The following is a 20,601-nucleotide window of genomic DNA, read 5'->3' as shown; positions in this document are numbered from 1 at the left end:
AATATGATTGGTTTTAAGAGAATGGCTTTACCTCTGTATGAAGACATATATCGCTTAGAATGCGATAAGTTAGAAATAAGTGCATTTTGTTTTGGTATTTTAAACGAATTGTTAAGAAATCGACGGAAACAAAATCTAATGGGCGCCGCCATCTTTGTTTTTGCTAAGTATCCTTGGTTTTGATTGGTTTAATTTTTGACAGGGTTACGAGTGACCAATCAAATTTCAGGAATAAAAAGTTTTCGGTAGTCGGCTTGCCACTGTCGGCCGAGTAACACCTCTGAAATGCCCGTCCCAGTTAAACTTGACCCTCCACCACCAGCGGACTCAGTCCAGCCTGGAGTCACGACTTCTTTACTTTACAATGGTTCGAGATTCCAAGGACACCAAAAAAGTAAAGGGAATTCTTATGACGTGGAGGTTGTGTTACAGGTGAGAAGTCCATTAATGGTTGAAACTCAAAAATACAAAAACTGACACTTTCAGTTTCAGTGACAAGTCAAAGGGTCTACTGAATAGTCTACTGACTATTTCTTGAAAATGATACCTTTCTTTGCAACTGATTATGCTATTGAAGGTAGTTATGACATGCACCGTGCATGGAGGGCAGAGCATGGCCCTAAAACTTGAATATGTTACCAGGGTACGGAGGATGACAAATCAGAATTCGACTAGGCCTACCTGTTCTAAAATTGGTGATCAGTCAACTGGTTGCGTTATCTGTTATCAATCAATAATTGTTGAAGATATTCTATTTTTTCAGTACTGTGATATGGAAAAGGCGTATTTATGTGGATATTTGAAAATAAAAGGTCTAACAGAAGAATACCCAACCTTAACGACATTTTTTGACGGAGAGATAATCAGTGCTAAGCATCCATTTTTAACGAGGAAATGGGATGCTGATGAAGATGTTGACAGAAAACACTGGGTATGATTACATTTATTTGTGCCAATGGTAGATGACAAATTAACGTTCGCTTCCAGTGGAACTTCCAGCGGATGCTATATCACACTAATCTTATAGTCTTAACATTATAGCTTTACTCTGTGCCATTGCCCTCTGTTGAGTAGTAATTTATTAATTCTTAATCACCCTAACCCGATAGTCATATTAGACCTAGGGAGATTGCTCTAAAAATACAGTTGTCATTTCTGATAGTTTAGTAACCTACATTTTTTGGGGCATAACTAATTTTTAACTTCAATTTGGAAGTCTTATTAAAAATTCACTAAGATGGTCAAGAAGCTATGATCTGTTAGTACAGACCGAAAAAAGAGGAAGAATAGGTATAACTGTTAAAATTTCTACTGACAGCTGAGATTGAGCTAATATGAAGTTGATCAACAAAAGTTAGCTGGTTCACACACACAGTTAATTTGATTGACCAGAAGTGAAGGATTTATATCCATATAATAAGCTTAAATTCAAGGTTATTCATTTAGATATATTGTTTCTTTCATTTCAGGGAAAATTTTTAACTTTTTTTGAATTTGCCAAAACTTTTAATTCTGATACTTTTGATTATGAAGACTTAAAAAAGAAAGATTTTGTGTTTATGAGATGGAAGGTAAGGTTTCTATACAATATTTTCTTACTAATTACATTTTTCAAGGAAAAAGATGAGCTAATAGCAAATGAAATGACTTTCTAGAAAGCACAATTCAAGAAATCTCGCATAAGAACTAGTAGTAACATGCACAACTGTATTGTTTAGTTTTTAAGTCTAGGCCTCTGATAGACTATGTTTGCTACCATACAATCCAATCAAATTGCTGCAATTTCAAACTTTTGTGATACAAGAAATGTGCCTAATGATGTCAAGGTATTGGGCAGAGATTGTGATTGCTTGCGTTGTGAAAGTGATTTCTTATGATCTATATATAAAAATAGAACAAGAAACATAGAAACAGAACTAAAAAACATGTTATTTAGAGTTTCATGATATGAGCTCTTCAGACAACTGACTTATATATCCAGCCTGCATCTCTAATGTGAAGTTGGACAAGTAGAACTTATTCTTATGTCTACACTTCAAGACGAATTCTGGTATATAATGTGAGACTAATTTTTGTCCAGTTGTGCCAGGCTTACTGCTTCTCTATCAATACATATTCTCATATTTTCAGGAACATTTTTTGGTACCAGATCACACGATAAAGGATATTACTGGGGCTTCTTTTGCTGGTTTTTATTATATATGTTTTACAAAATCTACTGCTACAATAGAGGGGTATTACTATCACAGAAGCTCAGAATGGTAAGAACTCCGTGATTATTTTCTCCCTTCGTCTCAACAACTGTAATGGTCCATTTCAAAATTCTGTCATTAATTAAATAGAATTAAGTTATTCCATCTTCAAAATAATGGTTTATTACTGATGCAAATCATTTAATAGACCTCGTCAAATATTAACCTGGGTGTAATGATAGAATTTAGCAAGAGGTTTTTTTGTTGATTCCACAAATATATGTTGCAACCCGGCTTACAGTGAATAAGTAATCATAAACATTATTTATGAAAGCCTGCTGGATGAAGTCTTCAGCCTGATTTATTCTACATTTGTAAAAAGCTTTGTCAACCCATTTAACTTTAAAATCAATTTTATTTCCCTTTCCAGGTTCCAGTCGTTGAATTTACACCATTGCCCAGATCGAAGTATTCCTATCTATCAGTTTCGATAATTTGTAAACAGTAGTGATACTGAAAGACAAGAAATAACCCTGTCTTGAACTGTTTTACCAAGATTTTATATGATATTAGAGTTGATACATTGTTTATAGCATAACATAGCTTATCATCCGACGTGATATACAGGCGTTACTTGCTCCTTTGTCATGATATACAGACGTTACTCGCTCCTTTGTCATGATATACAAGCATTACCTGTACCCATGTCGTGATATACAGGCGTTACCCGTTCCTTTGTCATGATATACAGACGTTACCCACTCCTTTGTCATGATATACAGGCTTACTCGCTCCTTTGTCGTGATATACAGACATTACCCGCTCCTTTGTCGTGATATACAGACATTACCCGCTCCTTTGTCGTGATATACAGACGTTAAGTGTTCCTTTGTCATGATATATAGACTTTACCCGTTCCTTTGTCATGATATACAGACGTTACTTGCTCCCATGTCATGATATACAGACGTTACTCGCTCCTTTGTCGTGATATACAGGCGTTACTCGCTCCTTTGTCGTGATATACAGGCCCTTTCCTAGTCTTTATTATACAGGTGGGATTTGAGCTAGACATAAAATATCACTTTTATGGGGGTTGCCGATGTATCATGTCCAAGGATAAGGTAGGGTCAGGTTTGTCAGGCTAATATTGTTTATGGTGATGCATAATTGGAATAATATAATAATAAATATGCAAAGGGAAAAGATGTGTATAACTTGATATTGATAAATTATATAAAATATCAGATTTACTTACAAGTAATTGTAACATTTGTAAGATGAACTGGGACAAGTATCAATAAAAGCACTGGCCTAGGTCACAGAAGTTTGTGTTATTAAGACCAACGGCCTTGTTTATAACACTTTAAAACTATTGTTAGAATGACTTGTGACAAGGGTTTATCTTGATAAACTTTACAGTTATCAGTGTATAATCTTATAATAAGAAGAAAAAAACACACAGAGATATATAGATATATAATACTCATGAGAACTGACATTTGAAAGTTTTGCTAATACCTTGTTGTTGATGTCTAATATAATTTTTTGAATAATTTTGATTGGTGGAAAAGTAAAGTCTTGTAAGTTTCCTGTAAATTCATGTTATTTATGACTTAAATTGAAGGCAAATATTTTGGGAGAAAGTAAGCTTTAAGAATTCCATAGTCTTCCTTCCTTATCATTCTTTAGACAATTTTTACTGCTGTCTTTGAAGTTTTTGTAAAAAAGGTGTCAGAATTTTAACGGATCTGTCATGTCTTTGTTGTTTCTGAAAAATGAGTTTTTTCTTAAAATTACTTATCTGCTGAATTCTTTTTTCTCTTAAACATAGATTGTGAAGGAACTTGAAAATGAAAGCCAAATGGCAAAAATATTTTAAAAACATTTTTGTTTTGCAAAAAAAATGGAGTGAAGTAAAGATATTTTCTTATGTAAGAGAAAGTTATTGAAACAATTGTAACAAAAAATATTAATTGTAAGCTTTTTGAGCCCAGGGCCCTGTTTCTCTAAAAAATCTTACAACTGTTTTTGGAACTGGGCCTATCATTCTTGAGACAGAAATTAATCAGAAGATTTCTTGAGGAGAGGGCCCTTGTATATTAATTGTATATTTTGAAGCGTATTATAAAAAGAAAGCTTACAGCTCATGGCCTTGTTCTTCAAAAAATCTTGCGATCAATTTTGTCACAAGTGAGCCGTATCTGATGTAAAATTCCACCGATACAACAAGTTCTTATCGTAAGTTTTTTGAGAAACAGGCTCCTAAAGTCTGATATTTATTTTTGTACGATATTGTTATACCCAATAGGGTTTGTTTCTTTTTTAGTATTTTATAACTGTCTGTTTCTAAACTCTGTTTCTTTACCTCGTTTAATAAGAACACTACTTAAACAATAAAATCTTCAAAAAAAAAGCTGTGTAGACAAATCCATAAATAACAAGAAACATTTAAGCTAGCTCACAGAGAAGTGACAAATTCAAAAGATGTAAATAAATATTATTAACTATGTGGACTCTCTGAAAGAGCTGTAATTTTGAAAAACGAAGATAACCAGAAATATTGTTAGCTTCATAATATGCTCTCTGAAAGGTGAATACAAAGTTTCCCATTTATAAGCTATATGGATTGTTTGAGACATACTAAACTAATAAACCCAAAATAACAAATAAGCATTATAAGCCTTATTGACGTTCTGAATGAAATGCTAAAATGAAAAACTTGAAAGTGTACATACTAAGTATGATTAACCTCCAAAAGGGTGTTAAAAAGACTATTCTTTTTTGATTTCCAAACTGTCAAACAAAACTTTGTGTTGGTACTAGCCAGCAGTTGTTTCTGGTTTGAAAATAAAAATGGATGGCTTTGTAACAAATATTATTCCTCCGTTTAGATTTGATTCATTTGAAATGATGAGTTTTATTTTGTTTAATTGCCAGTATTTCGTTAATAAAAGATACATTTTGTACATGAAGTTTGTTTTTTTCTTCTCAAATTTGACCTTCCTCCTTATTTGTCCATTTGGGAATTTCAAGCAGTATTGACACTCAACTCTGAGTTATATTCTAGAGTGTGATGCACTGTCGTACTATTGTCTATTTATAGAAACATCATACATCATCTAACTCTGGGTTATATTCTAGAGAGTGATCAACTGTTGTACTATTGTCTGTTTATAGAAACATCATACATCACCTTATGGGTGATAATCTAAAGGGTGACCAATCATGAGGTAAAGCCCTTACTCTGGGATATTTCCAGAAGGTTGTAAGGACTACACAGATGTTCAAGGATGTTGACAAATGTCAGAAACACCAGACATGGCCTACAGATGGATTTTAGGTATTAATATATCTTAAATTTCTTGTGAGTTTATTGTAAATTTGGACTTTCTGTTAAAAGATCAAAATTATTTCAATAAGGTAGGCCTATGCGAAGGATTCTCTCAAATAATGAATTGTGGCCAAGTTTCTCAAATAAGCTATGATGCAAACAAGCTAACAAATTGTCTATGAGCAATCTTTCGTTTCGGGTTGTATTTTTCGTTTCATTTTTTAAAAGACCCGTTGTAAATTTTACGGTAGCCTCATCGCGCATGCGTCAAGCGGTGTTTTCAAAATTTAAACGGTTGGACATAGAAAGGAAAAATTTAAAATATTTCTTCATTTTCTAAGCATTTGTGCAAAATATCCATCGAAATGGATGACGAGGATAAGGAATTTGAATGGGAGCTTTGTAAAGAAAATGTTTTGCCTTTGCGTAGTGGCAGAAACTGTTCTACTTTGAATGCTGTTTTGCAACCAACCACCGAATGTCAACAATCATTGTTGAAATCTGAAAAACAGTGAGTTTTCTTAATTTTTATGACACCTATAGAATTTACAATAAAGCACTAAGCTATTTAATAGGGGGTATTATCTCTACCTACACCGATCCCTGGACTTGCAGGTAAGCAATCAAGCGTTTAGCTCACTGTTCCACCGCTGCTTTCTCTCAGGCTTGGGGGGTGTGGTCGACTGTACTGATGTGGGGTTTATTTCCTGTTCTAACTTGATTTATAAAATGGCATTTATTCCTTTTAATTTATTTCAGTGACTTTGAATTAGAATTACGAACGTATTCTGGTGATGATCCTCTAGATGTTTGGGATAGGTAAGATTTTTTAGAAGATTAGCTGAAGGCTACCGGTACCAACTTATTACAAGATGCCTAGACTTCTTTTGCCACTAGCTTACTTGCATTTTCCAGATTAAAAAACTGATATTTTCTTGGTCTGGTTTGGTATTAATTAACCACCAAAATTGGTTTTATAGTAATAGTTGTGATTAAAATGGAAGAAATATTATCTATGTTACTTTTATAAATATCAGGTATACCAAGTGGATAGAAAGAACGTTTCCATCGAGAGGAGCAGGGGGAAAGTTTATCGAACTATTACAGAATTTTTTAAGAGAGTTTAAAGATGATGCACGATATACTAATGATGCTAGATATATAAACTGGTGGATTAAATTTGTAAGTGTTCATGTTCTTCATGTCTTAATATCAATCAGGGGCCGTATTCACATTCTCTTCATCTGATTGGTTAATCTCTCGAATTGGTTTTAATAATGGAAACACGCCACATCTAATGTGGCCAAAACATGTACAATTTACAAGACTTAAGGATTTTATAAATTAATTTCATAGTTGTTTTGTTTATGTTGTTTTGATGAGTTTCTATTTCGCTGAATATTTGAGACAAGTTTGTTAATTGAATTAACCACTTTATGGCAGGCATTTTAAATCAGTCGCCAACATCAGTGACTTTCGATTGTCTGTGACAATAAGAATATTGTATTTGTCAAATTCATATTTCATTTTATGTTCAGATTTCAGAAATTGAATGTAAATGTAGTTGTTTCGTGTCATGCTTTTTCTGCAGGTGACTCCACTAACCATCCATGATCTGACAAAATTGTTATGCATCCGCTGCTCTGGATCATTTAATATTCAACCTATCAAATGCTCTGTAGTATTGAGAGTATTTCCTTACTAGAGGAATCGGGGATATTCATGCATATTGACTGGTATTTTCTAGCTCTTTTAAAACTTTTGGTTGGTCAGCATAGATTAATATACAGCATTCCTTGTAAAACACTATTATATTTGTTTATGATTTTATTTTGTAGGCCAATAACTGTGATGATCCTCTAGAGATTTATAGCTATATGTTTGACAACGCTCTAGGCTGTGATCTGTCTTGTTTTTACGAAGCCTGGACCGCTACATTAGAACAAGTGGGCAATATACAGAAAGCTGATGCTATTTATAAAGAAGGGTATAAAAGGATAAAAGAACCTCCAGCAAAATTAGAGGTCAAATATCAGTAAGTATTTCGTTAGCCCTTTAAACACTGAATCTGAATAAATTAATATATATCATATATCCTGAACTCCAAGTTATATATCTTAAAGTTTATGACATTTAAGTTAGGTGACATCATTTGGTAATAGCTGCTCGCGAATATATTATGTTATGTGGCTGGTAGCTTGGCTGCTGGTGTTATTATTGTTACTTCAACAGTTTCAAAGTTCTTATCTTCAAGTTGGTCAGTGCTTTTCAAGGCTAGCAATTCATTTTTCAGGATCCTTTCTACCAACTTGAATAGTGAACTTAAGATTTGAACAGCATTAAAAAGCAGAAAGCACAAAGGAATATATTAGGCTGTAACAGACCATTCTCCTTTTCAACACAATTTTATTAGCTTCTTTAGAAAAGAAGTGTCTGATACGGTCATTCCCTTGTGGTTTTTTAATATCTTACAGTAAACATAATTGTCTTGTTTTTTTTATTTTCAGAGAATTTCAGGCGAGAGTAGCAAATGGTACAGTACAGCAGAATACTGATATAGAAGATGACAATCCACCAGAAGAAAGAACTGCTCTAGGACAGTTGAAGGGACATGGTAAAAGACAGAAAGTTGGAACAAATAGAGTTGGAGATGCCAAACAGTGTAAGTAACATAATCCTTCATTTAGACATTTAGAAGTGTCCCTGTCAATTAAGAACAACAATGTTTAAACAATAACAGGGTTTTAAACCTATTTATAAGATCTTCAAAACCCAGATATGTTAAGAAAGATGAATATTTTTGTAGTTCAGTCATACCATCATTTTCTCCCTACACAATTTATGTCACGTCTTCAGTTTCATTTATTTTTTTAACAAAACTGATCTAGCATCCGCCATTTAAAAGTTCATAGGTCATAGAGTCACATGATACTAACAAAACCAATGTTAATAGCTAGAATTTTTTTTTACTTTGAATTGTTTTTAGCTTCAAGAGGTGGTCTTGGTATTCGCCCCCAGCCTCTACAGACCCAGAATCAAGGCTTTCAAATCTATAATGAAAACGCAGAACCTTCTCTAGTACCAGTTCAAACAGGAGAATGGCAGACATTACCTACTAGAAAACAGGTGAATAGAGAAAATGAACTACAACCTGGACCCTGGAAGACTAAGGTATTTTATACACAACAAAATTTTTTATTATGCCATTTAAGATCTTATTTTTTTAATCTATTTTTGAACTCCATTTGGACAGACTTATATCAGAATTTCAAAGATATGTTAACACTAAAGCCCTATAACCTAGGCCAGTGCTTTCATTGAGACTCATCTCAATACACTCTAACACTAAAGCCCTATAACCTAGGCCAGTGCTTTCATTGAGACTCGTCTCAATACACCCTAACACTAAAGCCTTAAGAAAGAAATGGTTTGTTTTTACCTAACCCTGGCTGTTCTGATAAATTTACTTGAAGTAGTAGTTGTCTGACTTCTTTTTTCATGTTTTGTTTGTTTTTTCAGCTACCCCAGAGACCAGGTAGTGTCAGTTCTATTAGTGGTGGTCAACAACCCAGTTTTAAAGTTCATGTAGAGGCTGATGATACTCTGGTGTAAGTTCCAGCTTCTAGATTACTTCTCGGAAAATATGATTATTTTACTATATTGATTGATTTAAAATACTACTTGCTATTAAGGAATAGTTCTTCTGCTTTTAAGTTTCTAGTGTGCAAGTCGGAGAGGATGGACTGACATACAAAAAGCGTCTAGTTGTTTGGATGGGATAATCAACCTAGCCCTGTATGTTACAGGCTGTGAAGGTTTAAGATCCCTATACAGTATACAGATTAGGCTATTGACGCTGTCCTTTCAAAATTTCCCCCTTGCATACTGCATACTGCCTATCTTAATCAGCCTGATCAGATACAGAAAGTAGCATGTAAACCTACATTTCATTTCTTATTTTTGACATTTATTTATGATTAGATATTAACCTCATGTTGTATTCTGTATTCTACAGAACACCAAGAAAAGGGCCTGTTGTTGATAATAATGTATTAAGGTATGTGTAAGAGAATTATATATCCATTACAAGCTATGTCAGGTCTCTGACAAAATGTGACAAACCAAAATACTAATTCAAAGAATATCAGCTAGATGTTGAGCTGACAACCCAAATACCAAAAAATGATTTTTAGCTACTCTCAGGAGTAGATAATATATGTAGTTGACAACCCAATTACCAAATAATCAGTTAGCTATGTAGACTCTTGGAATGTTGTTGAGTTGATAAACCTAGTTTCAGAGCTGTTTCTATTTCTTTGCAAAATGTGGAGCTCCTTCAATTGTATTTTAAGGAAATAGTTTTGATATAGTCCCATTATTATAATTTTCCATCTGTTTCTATCAGTGCTAGGAAACCAAGTAAAAGTTCTGCTGACCCACTAAATGCTATACGAACCAATACTCAGGGTGCAATAGACCAGGTACCAGCCTACTGTAAATCTAAAATCTATACTGGTACAGAGGAATTCTGTTTCGAAGAATTACGTGCTGCTAGGTATATGAAGGAGAAGAAAGAAAAGATGAAATTGGAGGAAGAAAAAAGAAAAATACAAGGTATGGATTGATCCAAATCTACTTCTAAATCAGAGATTATTCATTTTCATAAATTTCTTGGGGGGTTTTGTTTTCAATTTTGTATGCAGATTTTATGTTAACAAGCCTGATTACTGTATTTCTTAAAGCATGGTTTCATCTTAAACATATGCCCTGTTTATAGACAGTACCTCTGAAAGATTTTTCTTAGAAATAAAGAAAGAGTAGGGAGTTGCCACTGTCTAGGCAAAATTTTCCTATTTGCACACTGCCTAGTGTTACCAGTCTTCATTAGATCAATCTGTATCTTCACCTTGACATCATTATGCATTTTTCCTGTATCACAGGAATAAGTAAACACACTTGGATTGTACACAAGTAAGGTCAAGATATTGCAAGCTCAGTCTTTTACATTGACATTGGGAAGATGGTCAATCAGAAGCAGAAAGGTAGGTTATGACACTCCATTAAATTTTCTTATCATGCTGTTTCATTCCTGTTGTACTATTTAATATTTTTCAGCTGAGAAAGAAGAACTAGCTAGAATGAGAGAAGAATTGAACCAGTACCACCTGACAATGAGAGAAGAACTTCAACAAGAAAGACAACAGATTAGACAAGATATATTATCTCAACTTCAATCTAATGTCCAGCCATCTTCTTCTTCTCAAGCATCTTCTGTACCTCAACAATCTTTATCAAATCCACCACAAGACAGGTAAGATACAGGTTTCAAGGATCCTTTAAAATAGCCTGATCTTGGCCCTGTTCTTTCTCAGTGTTCCCATTCACCAGGTTGAGACATTAAAGGCCCGTTTACACGACCTGCCGCTTTACTGACCCGGCTTGACAAAACTCCAGGATCAACTCTGTTCGTGTTTACACGAGGACAGTCTGGTTGTAGCCATCTGTCGGTATAAAAAGCTGAACCCGGGACGAATTGGAGTTCGACCTTAGTTATTCTCATGTAAACGGCCCTTAAACCAAGGCTTTATTTTCTATAGCCTGTGCAAGTCAACATTTGAAAATTAAAAAAAAAAGACCTCTTATGTCACAGGCAAATGTTTTCATTGCAAACTGCCTGGCATTTCCCATCTTATATTACTCCAATCTGAGGCTGAAGTGTATAATGTAAAATCCATCCCATTTAATCTAATTTCAACATGTTTGTGATTTATTATTCATTTGTAAAGAAAGTTCTGTAACAAATGTTGAATATTTCATGACTTCATACTGATTGTTCTAATGATTATTTTGAAGAACATCAAGTCAAAGACCGGTACCAGTTGTCAATGACAATAGATTTAGTATAGTTCCTCCTGGTAGTTTGGACAATTCCAGGTAATTGAAATACCTTCATGATTAGCTATGTAGTCTTTGTCTTTGAAAAGTATTTGTTAACATTGCCTTATCTGTACACTTAAAATAACATAAATAAGGTTTTTTTGTCGAAGTGAATTTGACTAACAGCTGCAAAACATTACTGATAGTCTTCAATGACTTTTCTTCAATAAAATTTAAATTTTGTTCAAAAAGGATAAAAACATTCTTCCCTCCCAAAAATTTCAACTGAATATGTCCGCAGATTGTCCCTGCAAAAAAGTAAAAATACCTACACATTCTCAACATATATTACTGTAACTGTTAATGTGCCTTGTTTTACTACTGACTGTTCTCTAACAGAACATTACCTGGAAATTTCTTTTAATTACATTAATTTATATTTCAGAGAACAAGCAGTGACTAAACAGTTAAATTTTGATGAAATGACTGTCAGTACTACAGATTTGAATATGGCAAGTGGTGTCCAAGGCAACAGATCTTTAAATCACAACTCCAGTCAAGTTACGCCTAATTTATCAACCCATTCAGCTTCCACGACATTTTCCGCTGGTTCCCGTCACCATGTTAGTTTACCAACACCAGATAGTGACAGTTTATACAGACGACATGGGGTAAAGCATCTTCACACTGTCGATGAACTTTGACATCATTTGGCATCTGTATCACAGAAGTTTGTAAATGCAGTTATTTGATTGAATTGTATGTCAGGGAATGCAACCAATCAGAGACCTTGACTAGTAGTTACATGTGTCCATGTATTTGCTGGCATTTACAAACTTTCATGATACAAGAAGTCCAACGATGTCAAGGTATAAGGCATATTTTGTAATAAATCCTTGCTCATTGATTTCTGTACGATCTTTTTCAACCATCATATGTTTGTTTCAGATGACAGCCCCATCACCTACAGTACATACTAAAGAAGCCTTACAGGTTGTCATGGGGATGTTTAATTCATCTCTTCATGTTGATCCTCATTGGACGGATCTTTCAGAGAAAATGGAGGGAGTAGAAGAAGTTCAAGGTCAGCCAGAATTTAATATCTCTAAAATGATTGGTCAATGAGTTCACGCACTCTTCTCATGGGTCTCAAAGATGCAGAAGAACAGGATGTAAAACTCCATTCATTTCACTTTATGAGCTTCATGGAATTTGATTATTGACTTTGGGTGACATGACACCTTTGTATTTGTTTCCTGCTGATGAAATGTTGTTGAGATATATGATGCAAAACCATTGCCCATGTGCTACAGGCTGTGTATATTAACTACCATTCTAGAGTTTAATTTCATTGTTTTAGAACCACCTAAAGTTGAAGCAGCACCGTTTAAAATCTATGATGAAACTAGTGAGGGTAATAATGAACCAATACCTCCACCATTATCTGTTTATGTTGATAAGGAAAACATGGAATATCAGTGAGTCTATAATTTACATTTTTTCATCCTTTACTCTGAGGCTTTGAGTAACACACGGCACTAGAGAATTATTATCAATTAGACTTGAGAAATTTATGGTTGAATTGTGGAGAAAAAATTAATATAATTATTTATAGTGCCACTGGAGTCTGTTAGTTAGATGCTTGTCTGCTTGCCTTAAGGGCTTGGGTTCAATCAAAGTATAGGATAAGATGGATTTTTTGCACTGTCAGTAATGCAAGACAGAAGAGCTGACATGGAATAACCGTCTTATCATTCGTGAGGGACAATAAACGCATTCCTGTCATCAACAGGCTTTGCATGTTAAAGATCCATCAACAGTTGGAAATTGATAAAGGTTAGGCTTATGCTCTATCTTTTTGAAATTTCCCTCATTGGTCACTGCAGTAATGTGAGATGTAAAACTTCATTTCATTTCAATTACAGAATACCACTAGAAAGTAAAGTAAAGAATATAAAGAAAAAACCACTGGGTTTATGTACAACAGAGTCTGTAGTGAACAGTGAGATACCTACAGATAGATCATTACCTAAACCCAATATACAGGATAATCCTTCACAACATGTAAGCTTACATATTATCTTTTTATTGGCTGATAGAGTTTTGTTCATGTATCAACTGAACTTGAATTACAATTTTGTATCTATTTTTACTGATATATAGAAGAAAAAAAAAGAGACGAAATTGTAAATGATTGATTTCTGTTGTCTTAATAATAAATTCTATAACCCAAACATTGGCTTTCACTCCCTTAATACCTATCCTTGAATATATGAATATCTCCTGGAAGGGGTTAACAACTTTCCAACTGTGTAAACGTCAATACTTCCCTCTATCACTGGGTTGGAATACTGTCTTTTTGTGGTAGTGGAATAGCTCAGTCAGTAGCGAATTGGAATTTCGTCTGCTAGGCGATAAGATGTTGTGGGTTCGAATACTCAAGGTAAAAAAAATTCTGATGCCTGTGCCTGTGCTTCCATGAGTCGTCTCTGTGTCGGCTTTCACCCCCTAATACCAAACATGTAGTGACAAAATAAGAGAAGAACACATAAATATAACTGATCTCGATAATTCTATATGTTTTAACTATTTTCGTGAAAGTGTCAATGAACACGTGTTGTTTAAAAAGATGGTAGAAAATTTTAATTATTACTTCAAAATCTTAGAGAATTATGATCATGATGAAATGAATATTTTGTTTTATCTAGTGTTATGTTTATGAGGAGAAGATGGATGATTTAGAAGATGATTTCACCATGGCCTCGGTTGGATTCAGTGCCACAGCTCGTTTGGCTTCGACACCATATAATCTATCCAGTGACGTTAAAACATTGTTCGCTCCACCGCTAAGTACGATAAAATACACAGACAATACGATCCTTGACACCCAGCATAACAACGCCAACCAGTCAGCCCAGAATACATCGCTCAAACAACCTTCTATTAGTCAAGAGAAGACTTTAGATATCCATATGAATACTCCTAGTAAAATGAAATTGAGGTGGGTATATCTCTACTAATATGTATCCTGAAGAATGAAACTGAAAATTTGATGTTAAAATAATTGTAAATATAATGATGTATTCATTGCTTTTCGTAAAATTGGAATTTCCATAATATTTCTACTAATATGTCCTGTGTTAACTCTTGGAAAAATGGGAAGAAGAAAAATTTCTAGTTAGAAATAACAAATCCATTGACATTATGTCATTTTTTCTAAGTATTAGAGGTATTGAGCAATCCAAGTTTCCAAATTATGACCTAACAATGCATCTGTTCATTCCAAATTTCCAACATGTTCACTGAATACTGGTTTGTGTTTAGTCTATATTGACAATATTTTGATTTCAGCCCTATAATGGAAGGCAGTACAGAAGGAGGCAGCAGTGACGAGTCTACCAAATCACAAGCTAGTAGTTTAGCTTCTAGAAATTACAATCAAAGTCATACTCTACATACCAGTCATGGTTTATCACGCAATACCACACAGGGTCTTCCTAGCATTACAGAACATTCTACTTCCAGCGTGGCTCCTCTACACTTCCGTCTGGATGATCATGACATGGAGACTCCATTATCCCAGACTGCTTCTAAAACACAGGATTCGAATCATTTGTTGAAGCGAAACGGAGCTCAACCAGTGTTAGATTTAGAGAAAATGCAAACAGACGTTTTTGAGGATGAAGCCCCACCCCCACCAGAAATGGAAGACGCTACAGACCAACATGTGATCGATATATCGTGTTATGTTCATCCAGATAATGACGATAAAACAGAAGCGTTGTTATTGACGTCTGTGAAAGACCCGTTCGACCCGAACACTATACGAGACATATTAAGTAACTTGATACCACCATTAAAATCTGATCCTAGCTATATTGACTGTAGTATGTTACCAGTACCAGACATGAAAAGCAACAATTATGTAGATTTCGGTTAGTACCATAGTTTTTTTATAGGAGAGAAAGTGATATTTTTTAACTAAGTTTTAAGCAAAAAAAAGTAGAATGTTTGAAGAAGAGTTCTTGCTCTATTAATCAAAAACACATTGCATCAATTTAGTCTGTAGTCAACTTTGTGCAATTACTAATCATTGATAATGGCTACTATTTACATCAATCCAATTTACCGTCAGATGTCTGTGGCTCCTGTAATTATGTAAATACTCTACTGTTTATGATGTCAGTGACATTGTCACTTTTGCAAACCCTTCTTAATAAGCAGCTTTTGTGAAAGTGACGTCATATAATACTTAGTTTTAGTGGAATAGCTGATTGAAAATGGAATGGTGCAAATCGATGTTATCAATGTCCCCAATACACATAAATATTTTAGAAAATGCTTTACATCTTAAGTTACAAGAACAAGGACTGCTTTATCATTTCTTTGTCAAGGAATCAAGATATATGAATGAGCTGTTTTTTACCTGGTCTATTTTATTTTACAGGAGGAGAAACGTATCAAGTGGTTTCTAAAATAGCCGAAGGTGGCTACGCTAAAATCTATAAAGGGTTATACATGGATGAAGATTTTCTTGAAAGTGAAAACACGATGGGTCCGTCAACAAACGTTGTTTTAAAAGTGAGTTTAGAAATTTGTACGTTATCATTTCTTTCCTGTGGGTTGGAACAGAAATTGAAACAGTGTCTTTTAAAAAGACTGTCAGAAGTGAGGTCTTATATGCTACAGATTGTTAACGTTTAAACACCTTTCATTCAAGAATGAAAAAGGGAAAATTATTCAGTTTTCCTGCAGCAATGTTGAAAATAGAATGTAAAACTCTAGTTTTGTTTTGTTTCTAGGTGCAGAAACCGAGTTGTTTATGGGAGTTTTATATCTGTAAAGAAATAGAGAAGAGAATGAAAAAATTAAATGATCCTTTGAATGTTGTAAGTTTATTCAAGATTGTGCGATACAGTAATTTTACCCTGATTCCCTATGATATACTGAGAATATTGGACAGTTTGTGGACTTGTGTCTCCGAAAATAAGATAGTGTTTCTGTCTCAGTGCTGTTATCTATTTAATATAACTATCAGTGACTTCGTTTTCAATTTTATGCAGAGACAATTAGATATAAATTTCAAAATTAATTTTTTTACTGATAAATTTATATTTCAGACTGATTCAATACTAACAGTAAAAAAAGGTTATTTTTTCCATAATGGTAGCTGTTTAGTACAAGATTACTATCCACAGGGAACTTTATTGGTAAGACTACGAATATACTTGTTTCTCTTGTAAATGGCATCATCTTTAATCTGGCTTCAAATAGCTGAAAGGGACTGTTGTCAGGATTTTACAATAAACCAACGCAATGTGTGTTACAGGCTGTGAATTGTGTAAGATCAGCTTTCAAAATCACTATTAATTCCTTTGGCATATACATTTTATGGTATTTATTTCAGAATCTCGTGAATACTCTAAAGTTATCCCCGTCGTTATCAATGGCTGACCTGGAACCGTTTGTGACCTATATAACTATAGAGTTATTACATATGATACATAACTTACATCAGTGTCAGATTATACACGGTGATATTAAACCTGATAACTTTCTCCTACAGAATATGTAAGTACATCTCTCACTATTATTATCCTCAGTCTGATCTCCTGTCCTACCCCTTCAGAATATGTAAGTAGATTTCACTATTATCCTACCCCACTGAGTGTACCATCCTCTCCTGATACATTAATACATTAATACCAGATAATAAATAGTAATATTAAACACGTACACTTTCTACTTCAAAATTTCAGAAAAGTAGGACGTAAAACTCCATTCATTTCTACTTCAAAATATGTCAGTAAATCACACACACACACACACCACGTCCCCCACAATCCCTACACAACAATGTCAGAACATTCATTTGGATGAATTCCATTGCCTAATATAATATGACTCGTTAAAACAAATATGGCCAGAAGGTCAAATCAAAAATGTGAGTTGCCTTGGAAGCTATGTATAATGAGATAATCAGTTGATATAAATATTAATGATTTTAGCAGGTGGAATATCAGTACTTACCATAATAAAAATCTTATAAAACAAAGAAAGATACGTTTCTATTTTTTCAGCCCTAACATCACAGTTTCTCATGATAAATTAAAAGTGTTTGATAAATACACCAAGGTATTAAAGTTAATAGATTACGGCCAGGCTATTGATATGACCCAGTTTCCTAAAGGAACAGTATTTCTAGCTAAAGTTGATACTGATGGTTTTAAATGTATTGAAATGAGAACAGATCAGCCATGGACATACCAGGTAAGATGGCCTCTCAATTTATTTTGGTTTCTTGGAGTATTTTATCTCATGAATCTAACACTTCCCTATAAAATGAAATAAAAATGAGTTATATATACCTTTTTTCTGTACCAGTTTGGTCTGATACTCAAAGAGATGTTCATTTCCAAACAGTTTGAAATGAGAGAATTTTGCAAGAATAGTGGTTCTAGACTACTATTTTTCATTTCCATCTGTCAATGGTTCTTTTACATGTAGATCGTGTAGCACACGAGCTCAGTCCAGCTTATCAACTAGATTCTTTACCACTGTTAGCAGAGAACTTCGAAATATTCAAAGGTATCTGACATTGGACCTCCACATAAGCAAGCAAGTGTCTAAAATATTGAATAAGAATAACTTTAAACCACTAAAATAAATGGATATACTATGTATATTATTGTATTTACAGACTGATCTATTTGGTGTAATTGGTACAATACATGTGTTAATATTTGGTAAATATATGAACGTCTATCAGAGTAAAGGAAAATGGCATGCTGCTAGTTCTATACACAGGTAAGTTAATATAATAACCATTAGGTCTTCAAGGATTCTGTCTACCAACTTTCCTTATCACTGACTTTACAAGGATAACATCTTAGGATCTGGAGGATTCTGTTTACCAGCTGGTCCTTGCCCAAACCGCTTGGTATCAAACTTTCCTGTATTATCTGTCCTGATTTACATCAGGTTGACTGGAATAATGACTGATTCACTTTCACCGGGCTTTCCTACACTGTCTGAGATTAGAACCCGGTACCACAGTTTGCCTTCTGTTTCATTGAAAATGATTCAAGTGAGTCATGATCCAATGCTCTGACCTAATGAGCTACAATTTGTTCTAAGCTATGGTGGATGAGATTGTTCTTGATCATTCTTCAGTCATTAATTTAATAGTTGTCTTATCGTTTGCTTTACTCTTAGCTGAACGAGCTCAAAATTAGCTTTTTCATCATGAAAAAAAAGTGAAGGTCATATAAAAGTCCATGCCAAAAAATTAATCATGTTTCAAAACTTTTTGTATTTGCTGTTTTCAGAAAATGGAATCAGAGGCTGTGGAAAGAATTATTTGATACGCTGTTAAATATACCAAACTGTGAAGAGTTACCTAACTTGTCTGCACTACGACTCAAGTTTGAGGACTATTTTATGCGTGATCTAGTTTCTAAATATAATCAAGTAGCTGACTCGATTCGTACAGAAATGTTGTTAAAATCTTAGTCTTTTTTAAGGTTGGGCGACAGTTTGCTTTACAAGGTTTTCTATTCATCACTTACTAAAAAAGGAAAATCCGAGTAAACAGTGTGAGGTTGGTCCTTAGAATAAGAAAGTTTTGATATGAATAAGTCGGCACTCTGAGATTTACATTTACAGAGAGAAATCTTCAGCCAAAATTTTGTTAACTTTCTGGGAGAGTAGTGTTTATATTTTTATCAACGTAAAATCATTTTAAGGTTTTTTGAAGCTGATATTCATATTTAATTTACCTACCAATGTTGGAAGATATTAGCATGTGTATAGATGTATATAAGTTTGCTATTTAACTGAATTATTAGATGTAGCCATTGTCCTTCAAAAACCATTTTGAAACAAAAAAGTGAACAGCCATTTTTGCCTAGGTTTAATTTGAATATGAATGAATTATGTATCCATATTTCCTGGGTTTTTATTAATTGTCATTCTACCTATTTCTTTATTTTCTTCTTCTCCTCTTTCTACATGTATATTATCATGTTCTTTGACTGTTATACGGGCGCTTGATTGTTGAGTTCTGCACATTCTTGTTACATGGAATCAACAGCAAGTTCAATTAAACAAGTTTGAACAGATTTCGAATGCGCTCCAGTAGGTGTAAACAAATTAAAATTGTGGAGAGAGAAATAGACGGGTAAATTTTATCCACTTCCATACTGTTCCATAGAAGACAGATGGCAGACTACAATCTCCAGCCCTGGCATTTTGTGACATGGTGTTTATCAGGTTAGGTCAAAAGGTTCAAGAGGGCTGTCATTAGACCCTAACTGAAGTAATTGAAAAAAAAGATGGAATGAAAGATTGGTCTAATTTTAATTAGACTGTACAGAACTCACCAATCAAGTGGAAACCATAAACTGTTACCTTTTAACTGTAAGTCTGTGTATTGTTAATATATTCTCCTTCATCAAGGTCAGTAATGTGAATAAAGAAATTTAATTGTTAAAGTGTATAAGTTTATTTTCAAAGAAAGAATTAGTTGATGGTTTTGAGAATTGAAAAGAAACATTCATACATTCAACAAACATAACAGTTAACTAAAATCACCAGGATTTTTTCCATCGGACTAAAATGCAAATACAGTGGTATAGTTTGTTCTGAATCACTCAATTGTGAACCTTTTATCTGCAATGCTTTGGACATCACCACTGTTCAAAAACCAATTTAAAAAGACACTTTCCATTTCTCAAACAAATAAAATAGTTGGAATTTTACCAGAAAAATGGACATGTTACACACAAACCGATTTTTTGTTTATAACAAGGTTTTGGTGGAGAGATCGGCAATGATGTCATCGAGGTGGTTGGCGAATCACATGATCCACAACTGTTAGAGTGGTTTCTCCTACCAATTGTCCTACTCGTGTCATGCATGTGTTCTATTTTTAAAATATCACATCTAGGCTGATCTTTCCTATTACAGAATTAGACAAATATTGAAACAGTGCAAGAAAGAACAATCTTTTAAAATACAACTAAATCTTAAAATAACAATGTAACACATAAAAAGATAAAAGAAACAATTAGGACGGCAATGTACAAGCACCATAAAAAATTGATTTCTTGGGCCAATCTCACTTAAATATAACTCAGTTTTTAAGTTTTTGTGAGATTGGCCCACGGACGGATACATTAACTATAGTTACAACTTGTA

The 20,601-nt window shown here is 33.9% G+C and overlaps 3 protein-coding genes across 3 annotated transcripts; all 3 read left to right on the top strand.

Annotated features, from left to right (window-relative positions):
* The first annotated feature begins 264 nt into the window (after positions 1–264).
* Positions 265–5,160, top strand: LOTGIDRAFT_185216 (hypothetical protein). The gene is made up of 5 exons (XM_009047095.1): positions 265–432; positions 764–931; positions 1,470–1,571; positions 2,131–2,261; positions 2,623–5,160. Exons 1-5 carry the CDS (start codon positions 286–288, stop codon positions 2,684–2,686), a joined length of 612 nt encoding a protein of 203 aa, XP_009045343.1. The 5' UTR covers positions 265–285; the 3' UTR covers positions 2,687–5,160.
* A 656-nt stretch (positions 5,161–5,816) lies between these two features.
* Positions 5,817–10,119, top strand: LOTGIDRAFT_185215 (hypothetical protein; the record flags this gene model as incomplete). Its single annotated transcript, XM_009047094.1, has 9 exons — positions 5,817–6,037; positions 6,286–6,345; positions 6,564–6,708; positions 7,365–7,561; positions 8,034–8,188; positions 8,513–8,697; positions 9,046–9,134; positions 9,542–9,583; positions 9,932–10,119. Coding segments are annotated over exons 1-9 (1,206 nt in total), but the record flags the coding sequence as incomplete, so codon positions are not given.
* Positions 10,120–16,460: 6,341 nt separating this feature from the next.
* On the top strand, positions 16,461–19,892 carry LOTGIDRAFT_212008 (hypothetical protein; the record flags this gene model as incomplete). Its single annotated transcript, XM_009047093.1, has 5 exons — positions 16,461–16,613; positions 16,811–16,974; positions 17,484–17,673; positions 18,104–18,210; positions 18,732–19,892. The coding sequence occupies 5 exons, from the start codon at positions 16,461–16,463 to the stop codon at positions 18,913–18,915; spliced, it is 798 nt and encodes a 265-aa protein (XP_009045341.1). The 3' UTR covers positions 18,916–19,892.
* Between the last annotated feature and the right edge of the window lie 709 nt (positions 19,893–20,601).

The sequence above is a fragment of the Lottia gigantea genome (assembly GCF_000327385.1).
Source record: "Lottia gigantea unplaced genomic scaffold LOTGIsca_11, whole genome shotgun sequence".
Lineage (NCBI taxonomy): Eukaryota > Metazoa > Mollusca > Gastropoda > Lottiidae > Lottia > Lottia gigantea.
Note: the sequence above shows the minus strand (reverse complement) of the source record. Positions and strands in the feature narration are given on the sequence as shown.